The sequence below is a fragment of the Euleptes europaea genome, chromosome 4, assembly GCF_029931775.1.
Source record: "Euleptes europaea isolate rEulEur1 chromosome 4, rEulEur1.hap1, whole genome shotgun sequence".
Lineage (NCBI taxonomy): Eukaryota > Metazoa > Chordata > Lepidosauria > Squamata > Sphaerodactylidae > Euleptes > Euleptes europaea.
This window is the reverse complement of record NC_079315.1, coordinates 49,888,685-49,915,694: the sequence shown is the minus strand read 5'-3', so window position 1 is coordinate 49,915,694 and position 27,010 is coordinate 49,888,685. Positions and strand designations below refer to the sequence as shown.

The 27,010-nt window shown below is 43.6% G+C and overlaps 1 protein-coding gene across 1 annotated transcript; it reads left to right on the top strand.

Annotated features, from left to right (window-relative positions):
- The first annotated feature begins 132 nt into the window (after positions 1-132).
- ABHD17B (abhydrolase domain containing 17B, depalmitoylase) lies at positions 133-26,001 on the top strand. Its single transcript, XM_056848037.1, has 4 exons — positions 133-177; positions 17,372-17,846; positions 23,739-23,918; positions 25,360-26,001. Exons 2-4 carry the CDS (start codon positions 17,380-17,382, stop codon positions 25,577-25,579), a joined length of 867 nt encoding a protein of 288 aa, XP_056704015.1. The 5' UTR covers positions 133-177; positions 17,372-17,379; the 3' UTR covers positions 25,580-26,001.
- The last annotated feature ends 1,009 nt before the right edge of the window (positions 26,002-27,010 follow it).

Sequence of the window (27,010 nt, the reverse complement as noted above, 5' to 3'; positions counted from 1 at the left end):
CAAGGCGGTTACACGGCACAAGCCGACTGCTTGCAAGCTTTCGACCGGCCCGGGGGGGGTTGGGTTGGGGGGGGGGTGAAGAACCTGCGCGTTCTGTCTGTGAGCGAGCACGCGCGCCGCCGCCCAACCAGTCAGTTGGCTGCGGCCGCGAGCTCTTGAAGGACCCCGAGATAAGAGGTGAGTAAACTGGACCGTCTTCTCCTTGCCGGGCGATGAAGAGGCTCGTGAGGGAGTGGGCCTTGCTTGTCGCGGGCTGTGCCTGAGGCGGAACGGATTGGACCTGCGCGGGCCTCTTCCCTGTGGAGTCGGGACGGGCACTGAGTACCCTCGTCCTTCAGGGACAGGCGGCGTTGGGATTCGGTGCGCGCGCATCCTCTCCTCCTCCCCCACCCCATTTTCATTGAGACCCTCGAGTTCAGCCATCTGCAGTATGGGAGCCTCGCCTTGCTGATTCTCTTTTTTATATATATATAAATTTTTATTTTTCAAATGCAGTTACAAATATCCATCAACATATTGTGTAATCTCACAAATTCTATCTTATCATTTAACTAACATATATTTGACTTACCCTCTCCCCTCCTTTGTCCACTTATTATCATTGTTACTCTCTTTGTATTCATTGTCTAATTCCTTAATAATAAATCACCTGTATGCGCCTTGCTGGTTCCCGACGGCCTGGCCTCTACGATCAGCCATGGAGGAAGCACTGCAATAGAGAACTCCGATCGGGGTTTGTGCATGGATACTTAATGGCAACGGCTGTGCTCGTTTCGCACGCTTTGGAAAGCGGCGAAGGACGGGGGTAGGGGGGTTGGGTGACCTACTGCGAGGGAAGGGAGGGTCTGGTGTTACAAGAGAAACGTCCCTCTCGGAGGCGGGAGGAGCTACAGTACCTCATTTGTATGTGAGGGAGCTGGTTCTCTTGGGTGTAAAAGCGTACTGTTCAGAGGGGGCAAGCAGGGGCCAAGTAGAGCAGGCCTTATTTTTAAACAAAGCTTCTCTCTCTTTCTCCCCACCCTTCCCCCACCGCATTCGTTTCTAGCCCTGTTGAATAGTGAGTCTGGTACAAAGTGTAAACAAAATTTTGGCTTAGAGTGGTTTTGCAGGGTGGGACACTTGTAAATAATTGCTTCTAGCTTGTTTGACTTGTCAGCCAAAATGAGTAGGGAAACATTGTGCTTCTGATTGTTCTTGAGTTTCCAAAGCTATCCTTAGCTTAGTCTTGTGATTGTGCAAAGAGGTACCAGTTTGGGATAGTAAACTACACACAATGCAGGATTTCAGTGGCTATGAATAGGCAGATTGTTGTCAATTTTTTTTACTTTTCTAAAGAAAATGCTGTAGCATAGTGGTTTGGGGTGTGTAAATATTCATGAAATGTGATTCAGGTTACAGGTTGAGAATCATAACTTCTCTGTTTCTACTTGTTAGTAATCTTTTTCTTTAAAAATAAGCTTGCTTATTTGAAGCTGATTTGAAGCTGTTGGAAAGTCACTGGTATGACTTATATGTTCCTAGTAGCATAAGTGTCATCTAATACTGTTTGCCATTAGTTTGTACAGGGAACTGGTTAGTTCATACTGTGTGTGTGTAAAGTGCTGTCAAGTCGCTGCCGACTTATGGCGACCCCTTTTGGGGGTTTTCATGGCAAGAGACTAACAGGTGGTTTGCCAGTGCCTTCCTCTGCACAGCAACCCTGGTATACCTTGGTGGTCTCCCATCCAAATACTAACCAGGGCTAGTTCATACTGCTCAGTCTTAAATACAGTCTTTAGTTTATGGAGAAACAGAAGTAAAAATCACTCATGAAATGATACTAGTCTAAACTACATGATGCAGTAATTTTGCATTTCCATCCATGACTTGTCCACTTAATACACTGAGTAATATCAAAAATTCCTAGTCTCATATGAACACTCACATTCAGGTGTGCACCATTGTAGTTAGCTGGCTTCAGTGAATCCTGTTCATGTGATATGTGTAGTTTCTGGGAGCCTGTTGGGTACAATGGTCTGGAAAGGATGTCATGCATTCTCCTAACGAATCAAAATGTCCGCAGAAGGCACACCTCCAAGTCTGACAAAATTAGGATACAATTCTATGGACATTTATTTGCAATGTCTTGATATGCATACTTTAATTAAAGCAAAACTTCTAATTTTTATCTCCTGTTTTGGAATGGCCTAACGTCTTATCTTCACTTATGATGTCCCCCACACATTCTTCAGTCAATCTGTGATCTCTTGGGCTCCAACCGGCTACTTGTTGATTATTGTTGTTGACTTCCAAAGAAACCTATCTATAAGGAAATATTGTAGTCTTTAATTAAACAATATGGATATTAATATTTATTGAGTAGACAGCTTAATGAGAATCTCCATGTGGCAAATTCTGCTGCAGGATTATTTTCCATGGATGTAATGAAGGATGTATTTTCCATTAGTATCTTTAATATGTATGGGAAAATGCAGCATGAGAAAAATCTTTTCATGGGATGTACTAAAACGCATGACAAGCCAGCCCATTGGAAGTAATGGGAGAGGATGCCCAGCCCATTGAAGATAGTGGGAGCCTGGAATGTCTGTTGACTTGCATTGGCTCCATTGAAATACATTACATTGAAATATGTTACAGTCCCAGGGGCTTTCAATCCCCTTGGGGGGCTGTCATCCCCACCCCAGAACACTTCTATGAGTCCCAGGGGCTTTCAATCCCCTTGGGGACTTTCATCCCCACCCTAGAACACTTCTGTGAGTCCCAGGGGCTGTCATCCCCACCCTAGAACACTTCTGTGAGTCCCAGGGGTTTTCAGTCCCCTTGGGGGGCTGTCATCCCCACCCCAGAACACTTCTGCGAGTCCCAGGGGTTGTCATCCCCACCCCAGAACACTTCTATGAGTCCCAGGGGCTTTCAATCCCCTTGGGGGGCTGTCATCCCCACCCCAAAACGGTTTAGAGACCTTACTGGGAAATCCATTCCACATTTTCTTTGCAACTCTTTTTGTGCTGTAATGTATTTCAATGGAGCCAATGCAAGTCAATGGACACTCCAGGCTCCCATTACCTTCAATGGGCTGGGCATCCTCTCCCATTGCTTCCAATGGGCTGGCTTGTCATGCATTTTAGTACCTCCCTCTTTTGACGTGTATTCTGCAAATGTTATTGAGTAGGGGGGAAATTCCTTGGAACTGATAATAAGTTACGATGTCATGAACACCCCTAATGTAAGTGAGGTAAAGGCAAGACTGATGTATTCATTTTGTAACTTTTTGTAAAATGTGTTTTTCTTCGGCACATACTAACTTGTAGTTTTACTAGTATTAAACAGTACAAGTGTAAAGAATCTTGCTGCAGTTGAGTGACACTAGTTGGGCCAGAATAGCCACTTTCCCCCCAATGAGTGATCCCGTTCAGTATCTGGTTGCCATACTGGTTCTGAAATGAATGGGAGAGTACAGAGAGAAGTGTTGGTTCCCAAAGTTGCTTAGACTAGACTTCCCACTTTGACAAAACTGCTATGCCATTTGCTTCCCACCCATTGGTGAGGACCACTTTCCCATTCCCATCCTATTTCCTACCTTATTCCATGTCTACTTCCTATGTCCCTGGATCTTCACTCCTACTTGTCATTTCCTATCATTCAGCTTGTTCTTAGGCCAGGGGTGGGGAACTTTTTTTCTGCCAAGGGCCATCTGGATATTTATAACCTCATTCACGGGCGATACAAAATTATCAACTTTAAAATTAGCCTACCAAGCCCCAAGCAGGCAGCTGCCCCAGATGACCCCCCACCCCGGTGTGGGCAAGCAGGCAGGCATCCAACCGGTGGCGCACCTGCCCACCTGGTGGCACAGGATGGTCTGTTGCACCAGCCAGGCGTAGCTGTCCAGCCGCACGCTGGAGTTGCTCCTGCTCCGCATGGTCAGGGCCGGATTCTACAGCCAGCTCCTGCTACCTCCTTCTGCAGGGGTGAAATGAGGAAACACTGGCTAAGAACTCCCCCCCCCCCCGCTCGCGCATTCTGCCCCTGCCCCCTCTAACCCCTCCATTGTCGCCACTTCCGTCCCCAGCCCTCTTGTAGTACAGAGGGAATACGTTTCTCCACGGCCCGGGCAGGAAAGGATTAACACAGTTTCTTGGGCAGTCCTAGCAGCTCCATAGCTAATGACTCTTCTGCAAGGGGGAAAAAGGGTTCCTTTTCTCATCAAAACAAACTCACATCCGCCTTGAATAGAGGCTATTCCTGTCCGTGGGAGGGGGCAGATCGCCAGTCTTAGATCCTTCTGAGCTAGAGATCTGCCAGGACCCACGAAGGGCCAGACCAAATTTTTTTGTGGGCCTTAAACGGCCCCCGGGCCTGATCTTCCTCACCCCTATCTTAGGTTTTAGGAAAGGTGGCACAACAAAATCAAGTGAAGCATAAATACAGCTTGCATTCTTCTTTAAAAGTAATACTCACTAGAACCATTTTAGGTATATGTTGCCATTACATAAGTAGCAGGTGTCCTTTATAGTGGCTGGAAGCCTGGTTGCATAGAATAGTCTGGAAAAGATTTCGCATATTCTCTGAATGAATCCAAATATTCACTGAAGATACATCTCCAGTTTTGATATAATCTTTGCATTAAGCCCCATTGTACTCATTAAAATGTCTTCAAATGCACAGAATTGGGTTGAAAAACTGACCTCTGAAATCTTCACTTACTCCTTTCTCCCTCTGAGGAAAGGTCATCTTGATTGGGTGATTCTCGCTGCTTGCCCAGAGAGACAGGAAATAATTTCCGTTTCCTGTCCCTTTTGGCGGGAATCTCCCACTTATTTTTCAGTTTCTCTTCCTGCCTCACTGGGAAAGGCAGCTTGGGAGAGTGCTCTCCAAGCCTCGATTAGGAAGGGATTACTTGCCTTTTTTCTCTTTCTCTTTTTTCTTAATTCTGTTTCCTGCTAAATAGCTATCTACTTCTGTCTTTCCTACAGGTCCCCCATTAATTTTAGTTTTAGCGACTGAATTTTTCTTATCGACCTTCGCTCTGTCATCCTCCTCTCCCCACTTCCCTCTTCATTTCTGAGTGGATAGAACAGACAAAATAGCCAACAGAGCAAACAGCCAGGCCGATTATCAGTTGCCAGAGGAGGATTTTGACAACGGTAGGAGCTCCATAGTTTAGCCAGCAGCCGCAGGAGTGCTCCCTCACAGCTGGATCATCCATGCGAGGAGGGGAGCACATGGAAGAAGCGGCATGACATGCCTCAGCAAATTGGAGTGAAAATGCCTCAAACGGCTAGATCTATGGTCAACTCCTCCTGTTCGGCTCCTAGCGGCAATGAGGGAGCATAAACTGGCATGGAAGTATCAGGAGAGTCAGAACCTACGGTTGGTAATGTAAACCCCTCTTCCTACAGGAGTGTGATGGGTACAATGCCAGAAACTCATGCAGAGTTTTTTGACCTGGTCAGTAGAGCCATGAGGGAACATCTCCAGGCCCTGCAGCATATGGCGGCTCCATACGGGCTACCAGTATCCCACAGCAGAGTTTCATCAAGCCTCTTCGGTTGGCCCAAGTGAATGCCAGGCTCCTTGGCCCACCAAGGCAGCTAGAAAGCAACAGACTGACTATGACCAATGCCCTGACCTCCAGTCCCTTGTTCATTATTCAGATGATGATGAAAGGGAGGAGGGAGAGTCGTCCTCTGAAGAGGAGATTCCTGATACTGCACACCAGCAAACCTGCCTATTATGCAGCAGTTATTTTCAGAATTTACTGGCTAAAGCCGTACTGGCTCTGGAACTGAATGAGGAGCCCCCTCCTTTTGAGGGGAGAAGGAATTTTTTCCCTTCCATCAGAGCAAAAATAAAGCAGTCCCATTCCCAGTTTATTTCGAACGTTTGATCAAGACTGAGTGGGAAAAAACAGTTTCTAATAAGCAGTTCCTAGCTCATGTTAAAAAGATGTACAATTTAGCGCAATTAGCCATGGATATGTTGAAAGTACCCCTGGTAGATGCTCCCGTGGCTGCTCTGCAGTCCTTGGAGCTAGTGTCAGAGGATGGCATGGGAACCATTAAGGATGCCTTAGATAAAAAGGCAGACTTTACATGCAGAAAGACGCATGAAGCAGTGGCACTTGCCAACCTGGCCTCGGCTACAGCCTCCATCTTTGCCAGGGCTTCTATAGTCTGGTTGAGAAAGCTTGTTCAGCTTATTCCGAGTGAGAATAGGAGGGTGGCTGAAGGATTAAGTAGAGTTTTGAAGGTGTCTAACTTCTTAGCTGAAACCTCCCTGGACGCAATGACTTTTGCAGCTCGCATCATGGCATCTTCGGTAGCCACCAATCATGTGCTTTGGTTTAGGTCTTGGCCAGCCAGTTACCACTCCAAGTAAGTGGTTATCTCTTATCCCTTCCAAGGGGATCGATTGGTGGGAGACTGTCTCAAAAAGATCTTAGTTGAAACGAGATAAGAAAAAGACTATGCCTAGGCAGGGCAGAAATGGCGGCAAACAAACATCCTTTCCGTCCTTTTGCACTTACCACACATTACACAGATGGGCAGGACCACCACAGGGGTTCCTGCTCCAATAGAGGTTTAACAAGGTGGAGTGGCAGATTCAACAGACCTGCCAGCTTTAACTACCATGCTGACAAGGCAGACAAATCACAGAAGCAGGGAAAGCAGTGACGTCAGGCCACTGCAGGTGGGAGGTCATCTTCAGGCGTTCAGGTTCCAATGAGACATTCTGGAACCGGACGCGTGGGTTCAACAATTAATTCACAGTCTGTTGCATAGAATTCAGACGCCTCCCACCGGATCGTTTTCTTTAGTCCCCTGCCTCTCACAGGCCAGAGAAGCATCTCTGAACAATAAGGGCCATAAATAATTTGAAGCAAATAGGGGTAATAGAGGAGGTGCCAATGGGGGAACACCACTCTGGGATCTATTCAGTGTTCTTCACCGTCCCCAAGAAAAATGGGGATTGGAGGGCGATCCTGGACCTAGTCCAACATAAGAGATTTCACATGGAGACGCTTCGCTCCATCATAGAAGCGCTCCACCCAGGAGCATTCCTTTTGTCTATAGACCTCACAGAGGCGTACATCCATATCCCTATTCACAAGGCCCACAGAAAATTCCTCAGATTTGCCTATCAGGTCCGTGCTTTTCCCTTCGGCTTGGCATCAGCCCCCAGGGTCTTTACCAAGGTCCTGGTCACCTTGATAGCATTCCTACATCAGGAGGGCCTGCAATTACACCCCTACTTGGACGATATCTTAATTTGCACTCCGTCTAAGGAATTAGCCCTAGCCCACACTCAGAAGGTCTCCCATTTCCTGGAGAATCATGGATATATCATACATTGGCAAAAGAGCAGCATAACACCTCAACAGAGACTACTCCACCGAGGAGTCATTCTGGATACTATCAACAACTCAGTATCTTTACCCCTGGAGAAGGTAACAAAGATAGTCACATTCCACCAGCGAGGTAGCAAGTTTGAGGTCTGCCCAGCTGACGACCCTAGCGAGGCTCCAAGGCCTAATAAACTCATGTCTTGGTTGTGTCCAATGGGCCAGGTTTCATTTATGCCCACTGCAGTGGTTACTCCGCCCCTTCCAGAAACAGATTCTGTTTTACCCTTGGTTCACCTGTTGGTTCAGGCGCGCAGGCGTCTCTGTTGGTGGCAGTTCCCTCCAGCCTAAATAGAGGCCAAGCCTACATCCACAAAGATCCGATACAGATATTTACAGATGCAAGTGTCAGAGGCTGCCTGACAACAGATTCAGACTCTGACGGAGACCAGATCCAGGGACAGAGTCCTCCTCCCCCACCCACACTGACAGAGAAAACAGCTGATGACGATGTATTGCCAAGACATACCTTAAAGTCACCAGCTACAGGGCAGCCTAAAGAAGACCAGACGCCGGCTGACCCAGGAACATCAAGGAAACTGCCCAGGGAGCCGGGAGACCATGAGGAACAGATGTCTCCTGGGACTCGTCGAAGGAAAATGGGCCGGGTCCTGGCAGAACAACGCCGGCGTTCAGCCAGGTTAGAACAACAAAGGAGGAACCGGGACAGTCATGAAGATAGTGAGTGAGTCTTTACAGAAGCTGCCTCCCCCAGACAGCTGCAAGTATTTAGGAGGGCTGAGTCAGCAGAAGCTGTGGAAGCAACGCGTGGCGAACCTGCGGCACTCCACTCTGGCTGACGCTGTATCGACTCGGACTTCTTTCTCGACCCTGAATTCTTCTGGACTCCCTGCCTGACCTTGGACCGGCCTGACCTTGACTCTGCCTTTTGCTCTGACGGATTGCCTTTCACCCTGACTGACCTTGGACTGTTACTGGACTGCGTTATTACTCCCATTCCCAATTAATACAGCTGCCAGCTGTAGAAGCCTCAGCTTCAGAAACCCCAGCCTGTTGCCCTGCCTGCTGCAAGCCTCTTCAGAGCACCGTGCTGCTACAGGCGCACCCCGCCCTAGTGGGCCAGCACAGCAAGCCTGGAGGGTTGGGGAGCCACTCAGCAAGAACAAATGGCTCAGGGTCAGTGGAACCAACAGAAGTCCTACACATCAACCTGTTAGAGATCAGAGCTATCAGGAGAGCTCTAATTTCGTTCAGATCCATCATAGAACAAACAAGCATGTGTTAGTCAGAACAGACAGCAAAGGCACACATCAACAGTCGGGGGGCTCCCAATCCTCTTGTCTACATCAGGAGGTGGAACCTATCCTATGCTGGGCAGAGAGCCATCTCTGCTCCCTGTGGGTGGAATATGTTCAGGGTATCCAGAATGTGTATGTGGACTGGCTGAAACGACAATGGGTGGATGAGGGGGAGTGGACCCTTCACAAGAGAGTTTTTCATCAGATCTCCAATCTGTTCGGTCTCCCCCTGGAGGACCTATTCGCCTCCAAGACACATCACCAAGTGGATTGTTTTTACTCCAGATTCCATCATCCGGAAGCAGAACAGGTAGATGCTCTTCTGGCCCCGTGGCCAAAATGTCTACTGTATGCATTTCCACCACTGCCCTTGCTCCTCAGAGTTCTCAGGAAGGTACACAGGGAGTGGGCAACAGTGATCTTAGTGGCACTGGACTGGCCACGGAGGCTGTGGTATCCGATCCTAAAGAAACTGCCCATCAGGGAGCCATGGCGGCTGCCTCTCCGACCAGATTTGCTTCAACAGGGTCCCATACGTCATCCAGACCCAGGTTGGTTCAGGCTGACCACATGGTTATTGAGAGGCTCAGGCTCTTAGAATTCAGTTACAGCTCTAAGGTGGTGGATACCATACTCGAGTCACACAGACCAGCAACATGAAGAATATATAATGCCACCTGGAAAGCTTTCATCTGGTGGAGTTGGAGGAAGAACATCAATCCTTCATGCCCTTCCACCGTGGAAATCCTGGCCTTGAGGTCTTGAGCCACTCCTTGTAGGAAGGTAGCTATGTTATGAAGGCAAGTCTCGGCCATTGCCACGGTGGTGCACCGCTTGGATGGGGTTGAGCTACCCAAACATCCTAACATCAAGGCATTTTTAAAAGGGGTAATGCAAATGAAACTTCCACTGATTTATTGTTTCCTGATGTGGCAGCTTCACATAGTCCTAACAGCTCTGACAAAGCCCCCGTTCGAGCCACTGAGGGAGGTGCCTCTTAAGTTCGTCCGAATGAAAACTGTTCCTAGTTGAAGTCACTTTGGCGAGTAGAATGTCAGAGCTAGGGACTCTCTCCATTAATGAAGATTTATGTATTTTCCACTCTGACAAAGTGGTCCTTCACCCTGATCCAGCTTTCCTTCAGAAAGTCAACTCTGCCTTCCATAGACAACAAGAGATTCACCTACCTTCCTTTTGTCCACATCCTCAATGCAAAAAGGAGAAGGAATGGCATAGACTGGACTTGAGGAGGGCCCTATGCATGTATATAAGACATACTGCACCAATCAGAAAAACCAAGTCCATGTTTATCACCCTGATGGGCCCTAAGAAGGGCCTTAAGCTTTGTAGGTCTGTCAGCAGTTCTGTTATTAGTGTATTATGGAGGCATATCGAACCAGAGGGCATAACAGTGCATTTGGTGAGAAATGGGGTAACGTCAGCAGTCTTTGCAAGACAAGCGTCAGTAGAGGAAATCTGTAGGGCAGTCACATAGTTGTCGGCATCAACCTTCGCCCACCACTATAGAATCAACTCCTTCTCCTCAGCCGATGCAGCCTTTGAGAGGAGGGTGCTACAACAGGTGGTAAAAAAATGGTAAAGTCCCCTGTGCAAGCACTGGGTCATTTCTGACCCATGGGGTGACATCACATCCCAACGTTTCCTAGGCAGACTTGTTTATGGGGTGGTTTGCCAGTGTCTTCTCCAGTCAATTTCTCTTTACCCCCAGCAAGCTGGGTACTCATTTTACCGACCTTGGAAGGATGGAAGGCTGAGTTAACCTTGAGCCGGCTACCTAAAACCAACTTCCGTCGGGATCGAACTCAGGTCGTGAGCAGAGCTTGGACTGCAGTACTGCGGCTTACCACTCTGCACCACAGGGCTCCAACAGGTGGTAGAAAATATGTAATTCCCACCCAACACAACGGACAGCTCTTGGAGGTCCCAATCAAGATGCTCTTTCCTCAGAGGGAGAACAGTACCCTGGCTATTTATCGTGAGGGTCCTTTCTCCTCTGAGGTACAAGGGCATCTTGCCCGCCCAGAGTGAGTCAAGACTTAACGATCTTGTAACTATCAGAGAACAGATTCAGAATGTATAATATGGGAAGATAAAGTTTAGGAAGATGATCAGAGATCTATGGACTTTAGAAAGAACCCTGGGTTCCCTTCCTCAATCTAACCACACCTGTTATTCTAATCACACTGTGGAAGAGCTGTGCTGGTCTGACTGTTTTTAATTAAGATTGTGATTGATGAAAGATTGTAATCACACTGTTATTTCAGTTACTGTCACTGTTGGTTAAAGTTTCAATTATGTTTAGTTATAGACGTTAGCAGGGTTGTGAATGCCTGTCCTTATTAGCTTGACAAGACTGAAAACTGAAGAATGAGTGGGAGGTTCCTGCCAAAAGGGACAGGAAGCGTAAATTAGTTCCTGCCTCCCCAGGCAAGCAGCGAGAATCACCCAATCAAGATGCCCTTGTACCTCAGAGGAGAAAGGACTTTCACGGTAAGTAATCTGGGTACCGTTCTCTTGCAGAAGAGGTTGCAGTAATTATTGATAATGGCATTAGATTTTAGTTCTAAAGGCAGCTTCAGTTGCTGTACTTCACTGATTACAGGATTGGGGTGATCAAGACTAAGATAAGACTGCTATTCACAATATCACAACAATAATAAGAACATAAGTAGAACCTGCTTGATCAGACCAGTAGTCCATCATACTGTTTTATACAGTGACCTACCAGTTGCCCTGGAGGGCCAAACAAACAGGGCATAGAGGCTGAGGTCTTCCCCTGCTGCTGCCTTCCAGTTCTGGTATTCGGAGGTTTGCTACATCTGTATATGGAGGCTCTCTTCAGTCACCATGGTTGCTATTGATGGTCCTGTCCTCGTTTAATTTGTCCATTTGAGGCCATCACTGCATCCACTGGCAGTAAATTCCACTGTTGTCTGTCTTGAACCTATTTCCCAGCAACTTCAGGGAGGGGGCTATGCTATGTGGGTTTGGCACATGTCACCATTGCAGGGAAAAAATCTTGCTCCCTCGTTTGCAAATGGAGGTAATGGAATATTAGGCCTAAAGACATACACGGTAATCTGTCAGTCTAGGTGTTCCAGTGACTGAATATCTGTCAGGCTAATAGAAAACACATTGGACAGGTTATATTTGAATAAAAGCGCTGATTAGGTGTATTGTTGCATTCCTCCCCCACCACCACCCCGAGAATCCCTTAGGTGAGTATGAAACAGCAGAACACTACAAGTTCAGTCAGTATCTGATGATGTCAAAAAATTTCAAGGCAGTAATATTAGACTGTTGACATTTCACTAGTTATGAAACTTGTTAAGGATTTAATTAAAATGTCTTAACTTTTATATAACAGTTCTGCTAATGTGATCTATGCTGCCATTTGCCTGTTTTTGCAACAGCATCATATTCTGATCTTTTTAGATTAGGGTATGTTAGTAGTTTCAGAGGTGTTTTCGTAGTAGTATTGTTTGTTGTAGGGTTTCTACGTTCTTGAGCCCTTCTAGACTTCACCTGGTACTGCTAGACTCCCCCCTGCCAATGTTGCACATATGATATGAGATATTAATTAGAATTAAAACAATGAGACTTCTCTAAGCGCTATTGAAGCTAAGCAGCAACTCTTCCTGAGCTTTCCACAAAGTAGATCAGGATGAGGGGATATAGTGTTACCCTGAGTAGGCAGTCTCCACTTAAGTTGGGGGTATTAGCTGGAGACAGAGAGAGCGAGTGGGGGGTAACTGGGATCGATAACCTATGTGTACCAGGATAGTCCTGGGTGAAAACTCTCAAATGAGCAGGCAGTTGTATAATTAAAATTGGTTTTATTAAAGAATAAAATAATAAAAACAAGAAATACCCCAAAATGGATCCTGGTGTGATATGAGGACCCTGGAAGAAAATCTTATCAGGATCACTTTGTTATATATGATTCTGTTTGAAAAGGTTTTGTTCATCTGTAGATCTGATAAATGATTATCAGCATTTTGTCATCCATGAAAACAACCATACCGTATCCAGGAGAGTCTCTGAGTTCTCTCCCTGTTAATTGTATTCCAGGTGGACAGGGAACTATTAATAACTTTCTTTCAGTACAGGAAAGATCAGTTAGTCACTCACTGAACTAGTTTAATTTTGGTATAGTTTCTTAGGCTGCAAGAAACAGCAACATAGTATTTGCCTAAAAACACACAGCTTGTTAAATGGAATCCTTTGGCGTAGTGCTTTAGCTTTTTCAAATGCATATTTAGAATTTGAACTGTTTCAACAGTTTTCAGAGAGCTCAAATAGAATAGTGGTTAGAATATTGGCTAGCCGCTAGGATAGAAGCCATGATTATTATGGGTACAAAATGTGTGTCGGGGATGGGGGAGACCGTCTGCATTGCCCTGAATTCCTTGGAGAGGAATAGAAGTTCAATTTCTTTTAAAGTCATCAGGAGCTTTATTTTTAAAGTTGTTTAGTCTCTTAATGTCTCTCACTTACAGTGTGAGTAAGTGTAAACTGATGCATATTGGGGCAAAAAATCCCAACTTCACATATACACTGATGGGATCTGTGCTGGCAGCAACAGACCAAGAAAGAGATCCTGGGGTGGTAGTGGATAGTTCAATGAAGGTGTCAACCCAGTGTGCGGCTGCTGTAAAAAAGGCAAATTCCATGCTGGCCATAATTAGACAAGGAATGGAGAATAAAACTGCTGATATCATACTGCCCTTGTACAAATCTATGGTGAGACCACACTTGGAATACTGTGTACAGTTCTGGTCACCACACCTAAAAAAGGATATTACAGAGCTTGAGAAGATGCAGAAAAGAGCAACCAAAATGATTAGGGGACTAGAGCAACTGTCCTATGCGGAGCGGTTAAGACGCTTAGGGCTGTTGAGCTTGGAAAGAAGGCGGCTAAGGGGAGACATGATAGAGGTCTATAAAATTATGCATGGTTTGGAGAGAGTGGACAGGGAGAAATTTTTCTCCCTCTCCCATAATACTAGAACACAGGGTCATCTGCTAAAACTGGAGGGTGACAGATTCAAAACAGATAAAAGGAAGTATTTTTTCACACAACGCATAGTAAAATTTAAGAGGGGAGTGGACATATTCATGGAGGAAAGGGGTATTCATGGCTGTTAGAATGGATACTAGTCAGGCTGCATACCTATTCTCTCTAGTATCAGAGGAGCATGCCTATTATTTTAGGTGCAGTAGAACACAGGCAGGATGGTGCTGCTGCAGTCGTCTTGTTTGTGGCTTCCTAGAGGTACCTGGTTGGCCATTGTGTGAACAGACTGCTGGACTTGATGGGCCTTGGTCTGATCCAGCAAGGCCTTTCTTATGTAAAGCATTTTTCTTTCTTACTTAACTTGTATCTCGCCCTTCTCCCCAGTGGCAGAAAAGAGCAACCAAAATGATTAGGGGACTAGAGCAACTGTCCTATGGGGAGCGGTTAAGACGCTTAGGGCTGTTGAGCTTGGAAAGAAGGCAGCTGAGGGGAGACATGATAGAGGCCTGTAAAGTTATGCTTGGTTTGGAGAGAGTGGACAGGGAGATGTTTTTCTCCCTCTCCCATAATACTAGAACGTGGGGTCATCTGCTGAAGCTGGAGGGTGAGAGATTCAAAACAGATGAAAGGAAGTATTTCTTCACACAACTCATAGTTAAATTGTGGAACTCCCTGCCCCAGGATGTGGTGATGGCTGCCAGCTTGGAGGGCTTTAAAAGGGGAGTGGACATATTCATGGAGGAAAGGGGTATTCATGGCTATTAGTTAGAATGGATAGTAGTCATGCTGCATACCTATGCTCTCTAGTATCAGAGGAGCATGCCTATTATTTTGGGTGCGGTGGAACACAGGCAGGATGGTGCTGCTGCAGTCATCTTGTTTGTGACTTCCTAGAGGCACCTGGTTGGCCACTGTGTGAACAGACTGCTGGACTTGATGGGCCTTGGTCTGATCCAGCAGGGCCTTCCTTGTGTTCTTATGTTCTTAATGTGATATGCTGATGTGAACTTTTCTCACAAGCATGAAATTTTTAATTTTGACCATCTCACCATGTCCTTTTCAATTTTCCCCTGCGTTGCTTTGTAGTTATCTTTCAACAAAGTCTTGTTCTATCCTGATATTTTTATTCCCAAGTACTTTAGTGCTTTATCTGTTACCTTACATCCTGTAGTAAGTCCTATTGCTTCTTCCTGCCTCGAAAGGTGCTTTAATATTTTTGTCTTGAGTTTATTGATTTTATATCCTGAGTATTGTCCAAACTTTTCTGTTTGCTCTGTTAACCCACAATATTTAAGAATGGATAGTACTACATCGTCAGCATAGCATTTCATTTTGAATTGCTCTCCTTCCACCTGCAAGCCTATAATTGTAAGATCTCTTCTGTTTGCAAGCACCTCCAATACAGTATTGAACAACAGTGGTGATAGCAGGCATCCTTGCCTTGTGCCTTTGTCAATCTGTTAGTTTCCCATTGATCAGAATCCTTGCTTTTTGTTTTGTATAGATACTCTGAATCCAATTTAGAAATCTCTCCTCACAAATCAGAGTTCTTAATATTTCCTGGACGTTTTTATTAAAAACATCAAATGCTTTCTCTGCATCCAAAAATATGAACGCAGCTTTCTTCCCCTTGTTTTTAACATATACTATTGTGTTTGGTACAAAACGAACTTTCGGTTGTCTTTTTGGTATGAACTCTGTTTGATCTGGGTGTATAACCTTAGTTATACTCTTCAGTCAGTCAAGCTTTATTGCTGTACATAACCAGCATAAGTCAAGTGAGACCATTATAGCCCCGCACACAAAATACACAGCCGTCAATACAAAACAGTACTTTGTGCTATATACCTAAAAAACACCCCTATATGACAGAATACATAAACACAGACCTAGAAAACCTAGAACCCATTAATCTTCTTCCTCCTTGAGTTCTTTATGGATCCTAACAGCTGCAGCCAGAAATCTGGCACACGTAAGAGAAACCTGAGGATTAGAATCCACTATAAGCAGGTTTCCTAACTCACAATCTGGGAGACCTCTCTGTAGCAGGGGCTGTAAATACTTATCACGAATTTCTTTATAGAACCCACACCCCAACAGGATATGTTCAATACTTTCCAATTTGCCAGTACCACATGAACAGACGCTCTCTGCCATTGGTACCTTTTTATAGCGGCCCTCCAGAACCGCCGAAGGGAAGGAACCACATCGGGCCATAGAAAACGCTCTTATATATGTTGGAACTGTCAAATTCGATAAGTAGGGAACTGGCAAAGCCACATATCTCCTCTGGCGGGGGGCTAGAAAATATGGAACCATCGCAATATCATTCTTGTCTCTCAATATCAAACATTCTCTGCTTGACTATGGCCTTTGCTTGATCTAAGGCCATTATCTGGAGAGACTCAGGTGAGAAACCAAGCATGAACACCTTTTGATGAATGGCTCTGAGCCAAGTGGAACAATGATCATCTTTAAGTATTAACGAAGTAATATCAGAGGTGCAATGACTAAGCTTAATCTATGCATTAATTGAAGCAAGACTTACCCTTGCCACAATTCTTAATAGTCCCATTTCTAGGCGTAGGGTAGCATTAGAGACACTCCTCGGGAATTGGAAAATAGCTCTTAGAAACTTAGATTGAACCATTTCTACAGGGACAAAACTAGATGGAGGTGGACCCATTAAAGTCCCATGTAAAAGTTGTGGTACTTCAGAGGATTGTTTTTACTGACTGTATCTCTGCTGGTATACATGCCTCTGCCTGCGGTGCAGATGTTTGCATATGAACCTCAGTTTCTTGTGCAGAAGATTGTAGTCTTGCCTCCAATCCCTACATTTGGTTTGCCAGCACCTGAAGTTGTTCTGAGAGGGTTTTGCAACATAGATATGATGGAGTAGGTGTTACAGCCCCAGTTGTTTCCATGTCAATAGTGCAGCAGTTTAAATTTCTGTCTGATGTAAACTCTACATCACCGTTTCTTGGGGTCTAGCACTGAATGCAAATATTTTCGAACAATCTCTGTGTAAACTTGCTATTTCTAGGGTAACTTTGTAGCAGCTTTTTGTGTGAAGAGCAAATGATAAAGACCACAGATTTCATGAGTATATAAACCTGAGCATTTCACATGCTTTTCTGAAGTCAGTGTACATGGCTTGAAAGATAGATGTGTTTTAAAATGTAAAGCAATTTGGTATTCTAGGATTCTGAAGTTTTTCTGAGGTGTAACAAATTAAAAATGTTAGTTGGTGACTATTTATAAAATCGCTACATTTCTTATGACAAAGATGGACAGTGTATAACCTGTCTTGTTTACTTTTTTCTGTTCCTTTTCATATATTTTTTAGTTGTGGTTTTAATTTTTTTATGTCATTTTATAATGCTTGTTTTAACTTTCAGCTGCCTGGGTGGCCCTGATAGGGCAGAAAGGTGGGGTACAAAATTTGTAAATAAAAATAAATTCTACCAAATCAACTTTTGATCAAATTAATTTTAATATGAAGTTTATTCTATAGTATATATAGTATTAATAACATTTTCTTTAGGCATTAAAATCCAGAATGCTTATAAGTTGTACAAAAATGTATGCAAGTCTTATTTTGAAACAAATGTTAAGCTAATGTTTGTGGGACTCCTTCCAGTAGCTATTTTTCCCTTCTTATTTCAGATTAGAAGATGAATAATCTTTCATTTAGTGAACTCTGCTGCCTATTCTGCTGTCCACCATGTCCAGGAAAAATTGCTTCCAAACTGGCATTTTTGCCCCCAGACCCCACATATACACTGATGTGTGATGAAAGTGGAGGTCGCTGGACTCTACACCTTTCTGATCGCGCAGACTGGCAATACTCTTCAAGAGAAAAAGATGCCATTGAATGTTTCATGACTAGAACCAGCAAAGGTAACAGGATTGCCTGTATGTTCGTGCGTTGTTCTCCTAACGCCAAGTACACTTTGCTTTTCTCACATGGAAATGCTGTTGACTTAGGTCAGATGAGCAGCTTTTACATAGGACTTGGTTCACGGATTAATTGCAACATATTTTCATATGATTATTCTGGATATGGAGCAAGTTCTGGAAAACCAACAGAGAAGAATCTGTATGCTGACATCGATGCTGCTTGGGTAGCTCTTAGAACAAGGTAAATAGATACAATTTATTGTAGTATATTTACACTAAATTTGAATGCAGTGTGGGTTTTTTCTAGACATTCTCAGTTTAATTTTGTCAGTGTTCTCTCCTCTACGCCCAGAGCAGGGAAGAGAAATCACTACTAATTCAAGTTAGTATGGCAAGCAAAATTAGTAATTTGTTCTTATGACAATAGTGTTCAAAGTGAATGGGTTAATTACTGATTTTATTCAGTAAAATCACTAATTTAGCAGCTAGTACAACCACATTAGCTGCCTCAGACTGCTGTCTTACTTGGAGGTAAGTTTAACATAGAGATTTAACATGCTCAGTACTGCACTATTGGACTTCCTGTTGAAATTTTTCTTTATGTTGAATCGTATGTTCAGGATAAAACAGACCAGTCCTCCTGGAAGTGCATTGCTACAAAAATTCAGAAAAGAAATTGAATATCGTCACATACCAGAAAATCCTTCCATATGTAAAGTCGTCAAGTACAGGAGTTCTAATCTCGTCTTGTCTCTGACGTGCATAGCTTTTCACGTATAGGGACATTTTTAAAATGGGGAAACCTGTTCTGAACTCATGCAGTTTCTGCATTGCCAAAGGATACCCTGTGTACTCTATGTGACTTGAAGCCAGATTTGTTCATAAACATAAGTTGTCCTGCTTCCTTTTCTAGTTCGTTAATTTCTCTACGCCCAAATATGTTCTACTGCCTTTTCTCTGCTAAATGATCCACTGCTCTACTTCCTTCCATTTTAATTGGAAGTGATTGTAGATGCTTCTCACTGCATGACTGGAAGAGGCAGTGGTATCCCAGTGGTTTTTCTTGCCCTGAATGAGCATCACATTGATGATGGCTGTATTTGCATCTCTGTGAGCTCCAGGCTGAGAGCGCAGCTGGAGTCAAGGTCGAGTAGCTCAGAGGTTTGTTATGACGGCCTGCGCCCCGGCGCGATAACTGTAATCTATCATGGGTACCAGGCTCAGCCTTTCTGATGTATATGTTTCAACCTGCCCGCTTCCCCCCACTTGAGTCCTCGTACCTTTTCCTGTAAGTTGCTGCTATACACCTTATGCTTCCCAAATAAACTGCTTCTTAGACGACTCTGTCTGGATGTTCTGTTGTTTGGGATTCGACAGGTGGACTCAGACCTTACAATCTCTAAGAGCTCCATTTAATGTTAGGTAAAAGCCTGACAGCTCTAAGCAAGGGTTGCTTTTTATCAAACAGTTAGAAAAGCTTTTCTTTAAGTGACTTTTTGGGCCCTGTTTAAAGGAGACATATTTAGGTTACGAGAGGCTAGTCTCTGTGGTAACATGGGCAGCCCATTCCTGGGGGGTGGGGTGGGGAGTATGTTGCAGCTGTGGATGGCATAGCCACGCTGGAATAAAGGTAAATAAATTCAATTAAAAAACAGAAAAATTGCCTCATTGCCTTTAGCAAGGTTACGGCAGCAAAATTGCTCGCATATTAATGCCGCAGTGTGAGGGCGTTCCCAGGGCAAAAGGGGTTAGGAGGCAGCTCCACCCCCTGGAATGCCTCCCAGGATGCCAGCGCGGGGAGATATGCCAGAGAAATGCCAGTGGGAGGGAGCGCCAACATTGGAAAGCCATGCTGCCGACTCAGTCCAAAGGGGCTGGCATAAGTCGCCCTACGCCAGCGTCCATGTCTGTTTGCATGGCGCAAGTGGCACTGATGCCAGCATAGGGCTCATGCTGGCTCTTAAGAGCATTCTGCACCCCCTTCAGGATTGCATGGTTAGAATAAAAGTTAATTTCTGCATTCATCATCTACAGTTGAATTATTAAGATCTATTGTCAAGTATTTATCCTCCATAGTATTTTAACTAGTTATAAGTGCTTGGTTTTGGTTCTCCAGTTTTTCCTCTTAATGGAAAAATTCTTAACTCTTGTTTGTGTTCAGATTAATGAATTAATATTGAATCAGTGTTTTATTTTATTATTTCTAGAATTCTGCATGCAATTATGCAAATTATATAGCTTGCTTAATTTTATGATGTTTTATTAAGGTTTGTGGATCACTGTGTATCAAAATGTGAATCAGAAATTGGACATGAGGGGATTGGAAAATAATTTTTAAGTTGATAATTTTGTATGGCCCGTGAATGATGTTATAAATATCCAAATAGCCCTTGGCGGAAAAAAGAGTCCCCACCCCTGATTTAGAGTGTGGTTATGTTTCAATTTTTGTAGCATTAGTAAGGGGAATCTGCAAGTGAGAATGAAATATGAACAGGTAGCGGAAGCTCAGTTTTATAAGTTCTCTAGGATAGCTTTTGTATAGTATAAAAAGTGTTTGAAAACTAGAATGCCACAGACATGACCAAAGAGTTGCAGTATTGATGATAGCTATTGGTGTAGCTCAAAAATTACAAGACTTGGGAAAGGGAGCCGTCTTACCTTGCTTTTCCCAACAGTCCATCTGCCAGTTTTCCATTTGTACTCCAGTTTTCCATTTACTGTCCTACCAAGATAACCTGTCCCTGAGGATAGTTCATACAGTGATCCTTACATTACCTGGTTTTTACAGTTCCCCCATCTTTAAATATGTAGCTAGTAGACAAAAAAAAAAGGACTCTGCGCTCTAAGGTTTAGGGTGGTTAAAACAAAATTGGACTGTGAAGAGCTCCAAAAGGGTCTCTGCAAACTGGAAGAATGGGTATTAAAATGGCAAATGAGATTCAATGTGAGTAAGTGTAAAGTGATGCATATTGGGGCAAAAAATCCCAACTTCACATATACACTGATGGGATCTGTGATGGCAGCGACAGACCAAGAAAGGGATCTTGGGGTGGTAGTGGATAGCTCGATGAAGATGTCAACCCAGTGTGCGGCTGCTGTAAAAAAGGCAAATTCTTGCTCTGAGCAAGGAGGGCATCTTGAAACATTGGGTTATTCCCATTGTTTGCTTGGGGAGGCAGGAACAAAAACCTTTAACTTCCTGTCTCCTCTTGAGGGAATAAGCCCCTCCTCCTCAGTTTTGTTTCCTGCCTTGCATGGGGAAGCAGCTTTTCAGCAGAGCTCTGCTACTTTCACTTTCTTTCTGGAACCTCACCTTGTTCTTACCAGAAAACCTCATCTTGAGATTGCTCTTGGCATTGCCGAGTACTTCGGATCAGCCCTCCTTGGGCCAGTCCTCCAACAGCCACTGTTGTGGTCTACTGGAGTTGAAAGAGGGGAAAGAACTGATCGCCTCTAAGTGCCAGCATATTGCTGCAGCAAAAAGGCGGGGAAAAAGGCCTCACATAAGAAGAAGGCATCAAAAATGGCTCTTGCTCCAGGCACTACAGGAAGGATTTCTCCTCCTCTGCCTGAGTCATGCACCTTGCCTGCAACGGGTAATGTAGCCTTTTCTTCCCCTCCCCCAAGCCAAAAAAGAGCGGAAAAAAGGCCTTGCATAAAAAGGCGGCATCAAAAATGGCTCTTGCTTCAGTCACTTCAGGATTTATCCTCCTCTGCCTGAGTCGTGCACCTTGCCTGCAATTGGTAATGTAGCCTTTTCCTCATTTACCCCCAGCCAAAAAAGAGCGGGAAAAAGGCAGTGCATAAGGAGGCATGGAAAATGGCTCTTGCTCCAGGCACTTCAGGAAGGATGTCTCCTCCTCTGCTTGAGTCTTGCACCTTGCCTGTGGCTGGTAATGTAGCCCCCCCCCCAAGCCAACCAGTGGGTGGTCTCCAAGTCCTCTGTGCAGAACTGGCCTACTTAGGAGAGGAGCCTCCTAGATGGCTTGCATTCATTGCAGCTGCCTTCTCCCGCTCCCTCAATCGGAGGATCCCAGGGGTTGGTGCCAGTGCCTGCATGCTTGGATCCCCAGGCAAGGGCCGTATATATTGTAGGGACGCCCCACAACCTCGTGTCCTGTTCTAGTTGGCCCACTAAAGCAGCAAGGAAGGCCCCCTGCCTCAGACTAGTGCGTGCGTTCTGCACAGCCTTCCCCTCGCTCCTCGACTGAGGAACATAGGGAAGAAGGAGAATTTTTCCTCGGATGATGAAGACCCACAAGAGAAACACACCAGGCTATTTAGCAGCAAAGACTATCAGTCTGCTCTACGGCGGCCGCTGTCAGGCAGGGTGGGCGCCTAGGGATATCCAACTACCTCCCGGTATCGTATCTTTAATACCTGGGTAAGGTAGTTGAGAGAGCGGTCACCGAGCAGCTACAAGAGTTCCTGGATGAGACATCGGCACTAGACCCATTCCAGTCAGGCTTCCGCCCTGGTCATGGAACGGAGACGGCACTGGTCGCCCTTACAGACGATCTCCATCAACAACTGGATCAAGGCGGGTCGGGGCTGCTGATACTTTTAGACTCATCAGCAGGCTTCGACACGGTCAATCACGATCTTCTCAACCACTACCTTGTCGATTCGGGCACAGTCCGTCAATGGCTGCGCTCCTTCCTACAAGATTGGGGACCAAGGGTGGCTCTCGGGGAGAGGGTTTCACAACGGCACCCTTTGGTGTGTGGGGTGCCGCAAGGCGCGATCCTCTCTCCGATGTTATTTAACATCTACATGCGCCCCCTTGCCCAGATTGTCCGGAGTTTTGGGCTGGGTTGTCATCAGTATGCTGATGACACCCAACTTTATCTATTAATGGACGGCCATCCGGACACACTGGCCAGGTGCTTGGATGCCGTGACTGGGTGGTTGAGAAAGAGCCGCCTGAAGCTAAATCCAGTGAAGACAGAGGTTCTGTTGATCAATCAGTGTGGCTTGGGAATGGGGTGCCGGCTCCCGGCTCTTGACAGCGTAGAACTAACACCTGTGCCTGCCATCAGGAGCCTGGGTGTGATCTTTGATGCCTCCTTATCTATGGAGGCTCAAGTCACAGCCATGGTCAAAGCAGCATTTTTCCATCTCCACCAGGCCCGACAGCTGGTGCCTTACCTCTCCCGCCCAGATCTAGCTATGGTTATCCATGCGACGGTCACCTCTAGGCTAGACTACTGTAACTTGCTCTACGTAGGGCTGCCCTTGAGACTGACCTGAAGGCTCCAGCTGGTACAGAATGTGGCAGCGAGGCTCCTTATTGGGGCCTTGCCCCGAGACCATATACAGCCAGAAAGCGATGTAGACACTGCCCGAATGAGCAATCTATCTGCCATCTATATAGTATATGCTATTTTTGTGTTCAGTGATTAATTAATGCTTATAATTAATAATTTCTTAGCCCTGCTGTGTTGACTCAAAAGGCTACATTCTTTTAGATTTGCCTTTGTGTGAACTGAACCAGTGAATTTTTAGTTACAAGCCATCTCATGTTCTCATACTGAAGTTCCCAGAGTGTAATTTATGTAATTCTGACACTGATTTTGCATCAGTTGTTTACATAGGAAAACAAATGAAAAGGGCACGCGCGCGCACACACACACACACACACACTTAGTTTTGCTTAGCATCAAGTACTGTTTTGAGTCCAGATTCTTTTTTCACTATAAAAGCGTTGTCTGCAATAATTATTTTGAAAGCAAGCAACCATTGTTTGCTGCCCAGTTGATTCAAAAGTAAAATCCATTGTAAACTAACCCCATTCCAGTTATCTATGTAATAGTTTTTATTTAGATCAACCAAAATGATACATCCCAAATCCATTACAAGCTCTCAAGTTCACTAGAATTCTTCATCAGGCTCAATGAGAGCGAGGTAGATGCAAAAAAAGAAGTCGTCTTGGGCCATGATTTTATGCATTAGTGTTTGCAGAAGTCAAATAAAGTTTCATACTTGATGAAAGAACTGAAAATGCTTCATTCTTCATATTTCATATAAAATACAAATCTAGGATTTCATTAATTTTACATGATGTATAAATCCAGGCTTGTCTGCCTTATTCATAAGATATCAGTTTAACAGTAAACATACTAACTTTTTTCAGGTACGGAATCCGCCCTGAAAATGTGATTATATATGGCCAGAGTATAGGAACAGTGCCATCTGTGGACCTCGCTGCTCGTTATGAAAGTGCTGCTGTCATTCTTCATTCTCCTCTAACCTCAGGGATGCGTGTAGCCTTTCCTGATACTAAGAAGACCTACTGCTTTGATGCATTCCCAAAGTAAGCGATAGTATTTTGAAAAGTTTGAGAGTGGGGATGAGCTACCTGGCACACTCCTCATAGGTGAACCAAAAGGAAGTACAAAATGTCTTTTAAAGTACTAATTAACTGGCACTTTCCCCCTCCACCACCAACTACAAATCAAATAGACATGGTAGCTGTTTCTGATCATGGCCTGATTCTCATCCAGTTGCTAATAAGTAGAAAGGTTGATATGTTTTAAGTAAATCGGTGCTTCTTTTAATAGTGATGAATAGTTCAAAGCACAAATGACTAAAGTACTAGATTATTTTATTCCCAATGCAGATTTTGTAACTTCTTAGGCCAGTTTAAAATCTACATAAGGCATGTTTGTACCAATATATTGTTGCCTACAGGTCAGTTTTTTTAAAAGGAACAAGTTAATTTAAAAGTGAAGGCTGTATCAAAGGATTGCTATTCCAATTTGCCACTCACCCTACTGAACAGAAATAGCATCAATTAACACTATGCAAAATATTAGTTGATAAAATTATATCCCTAAAAGGCTGCATTTACCACTGTGTATTTAAAGCAATGGTATGGAGAAAAAGATATAGTTAATTACAGATTACTGGTTTACTGCCTAAAACAAATTTGCGCTTGAAATTTCATCCCGTTAACAAGGAATGCATATAATAAAATAAGACAGTGGTAAATTATTTGGAAACTTTGTGTACAATTCTGAAGTAAATTACTCAAATCCTACAGACTTGGAAACCTTAGATTTTCTTCACAGTGCCTCCCTACTGAAGACCTGAATGGTTGTCCAAGCAGAAATGTCTTTGCCCTCTTAGAAAATGGAACAAAATAGGTTATAAAAAGATATACACGATGTTAAGACCAGAGACCAACTACGTTCCAGTCAACTGGTATGAAAGATACTCTGACTTAATTCTTACCTTTATTTAAAAGCACTACAGAATAGGAAACTTGCCCCATCACTGCATGATGCCTATTAATCAGTCTTTCCCAAATTAGGCAAATTCCCAAACCCACACAGTATTTTAATTACAGATCTATATCCCTAATCATTATTGCCAAAAAAATTCTAACATCAGTCCTACTAGACAGGTTAATAATAATAATATTTATTTATTGTCATAGACCATCTAGACAGGTTACAAATGGGATTGCATACACCCAAATCAAATAGGCTTATTTAGAAGTACCAAGGCAACAGCGTAGACCTAATCTTGTTAAAACAAGCAAAACTTGACTCTGCATTGTTTAAAAGATTCATGTTTAGTTATCTAAGGCATGGTATGTACTGGCTTGAATGCTTCTAGTAAATTATTGACACCTAAGTAATGTACATGTTTTACAACCTCAGACATTTTAAACTACATTTAATTAAGCATCAAGTAAATAATATAAGTGTTATGACTAGTTGCATACTGATTTTTTTTCTGTGTTCCTACAGCATTGACAAAGTCTCTAAAATAACATCTCCAGTGTTAATAATTCATGGAACTGAAGATGAAGTGATTGACTTTTCACATGGCCTAGCATTATTTGAACGCTGCCAAAGACCTGTGGAACCACTGTGGGTAGAAGGAGCAGGACACAATGATGTTGAGCTTTACGGACAGTATCTTGAAAGATTAAAACAATTTGTTTCACAGGAACTGATGAATTTGTAAATGGCTTTATATAGTTTCTTGCTGTTGAATTTTGTTGCAGAACTGCACAACTTAGTAACCACAACATAAAACCTGATGGTTTTGTTTTCAAATCAGGTCAGTTGCCTTCATATATGTACAGGTAATGATTTGTAAACATAATTAATGAAGGTTTTAAAACCAGTGACAACTGGAACGATGAATGATAGAGACAAGCTTATGTGGTTTGTATATTTTGTGCAAGTTTTCTTAGACTATATGTAAGTCAATTTGCAAGTCTTTCTTAAGATGTACAAAAATCATAGAGAGGAAAGTGAAATTTTAATTATGTAAAATCAGATGCTGTAAAAGTGTTGCCAAATGCTTTAGCATATCAAACAAGTTTATATACAATATTTTTAAAACATCTCAAAGTGTACTATGACTGTGTTGCACAGATGTAATTGAAGCAGTTGTAAAATACAAATAGCCATTTGGAGAAAAAAGAAAGGATATGAAAACACTGGATTTGTCAGGCCCTATTATGTAGGGAACAAGTCAAAACAGATGTTTTATTAATTTTCATGTCTTATTCTCAATGTTGCCTCTCTCTTTTCCTGGATGTTCAATAGCCAAAAATGCCTGTTTGGCCACTCATGTTGCTCTGCAAAAACAGGCAAAAAATGCTGATTCTTCTTAAAATGTCCTGTTAACAAGAGTCCATAGTAAAGTTAGTACATTCTTCTGTGGTTTTCTTGAAATTATTAAGACTTGCAAAGATCTTCATATTTGGCCATTTCAAACTGATCATGTGAAGAATCAGAACTTCACTAATAACTGTTAATAGTGATCTGAGTTTTGCATTGGAAGACATGCGAAGTTGTGGTTGTCATTTTAGGTTTGATTTGAATGTTTATAAGTGTAGGGCTAACTGTTTCAGTTATTATGAGAATTCTACTAATGTACTCCTATATAGTGAAAAGAATATTGACAGTTAACTCATAGTAAATTAAGTTGCCTTTCCCTTGAATAAATTTTGCTTGAAAAAAATATAATAGACCTACAAATGTAGCCTAATTTGTAAACAAAGTAATACTCCAATACACACTGTGCTTCTAATTTTAAAGCCTTATGTACCATACTTGATCTGCTCAATGTTGTGATTGTCTGAGAATATTGAATAATGTATTATGTATTGTGAATGCTTAGGTTCCAGTGTGTTAAACTAAAATAAGAGAAATTCCACACACTTGATACTCAGTTGTTTCTGCAAAGCGTAAACTGTGAGTTCCTGACTAATCCATTCTTCATGATGAGAGAAAAGCTAGAATAGCATAATTCCTGATGTCATAAGAATATCTTGCCAAAACCTGCTGCTCTAATTACCTTGACCTCTTTCCTTCCAGAGGTCTTCCTTATTTTCATCACATTTTCTGCTTGAGCCAAGGTCTATAGTTTGCTAATAGTCATTAG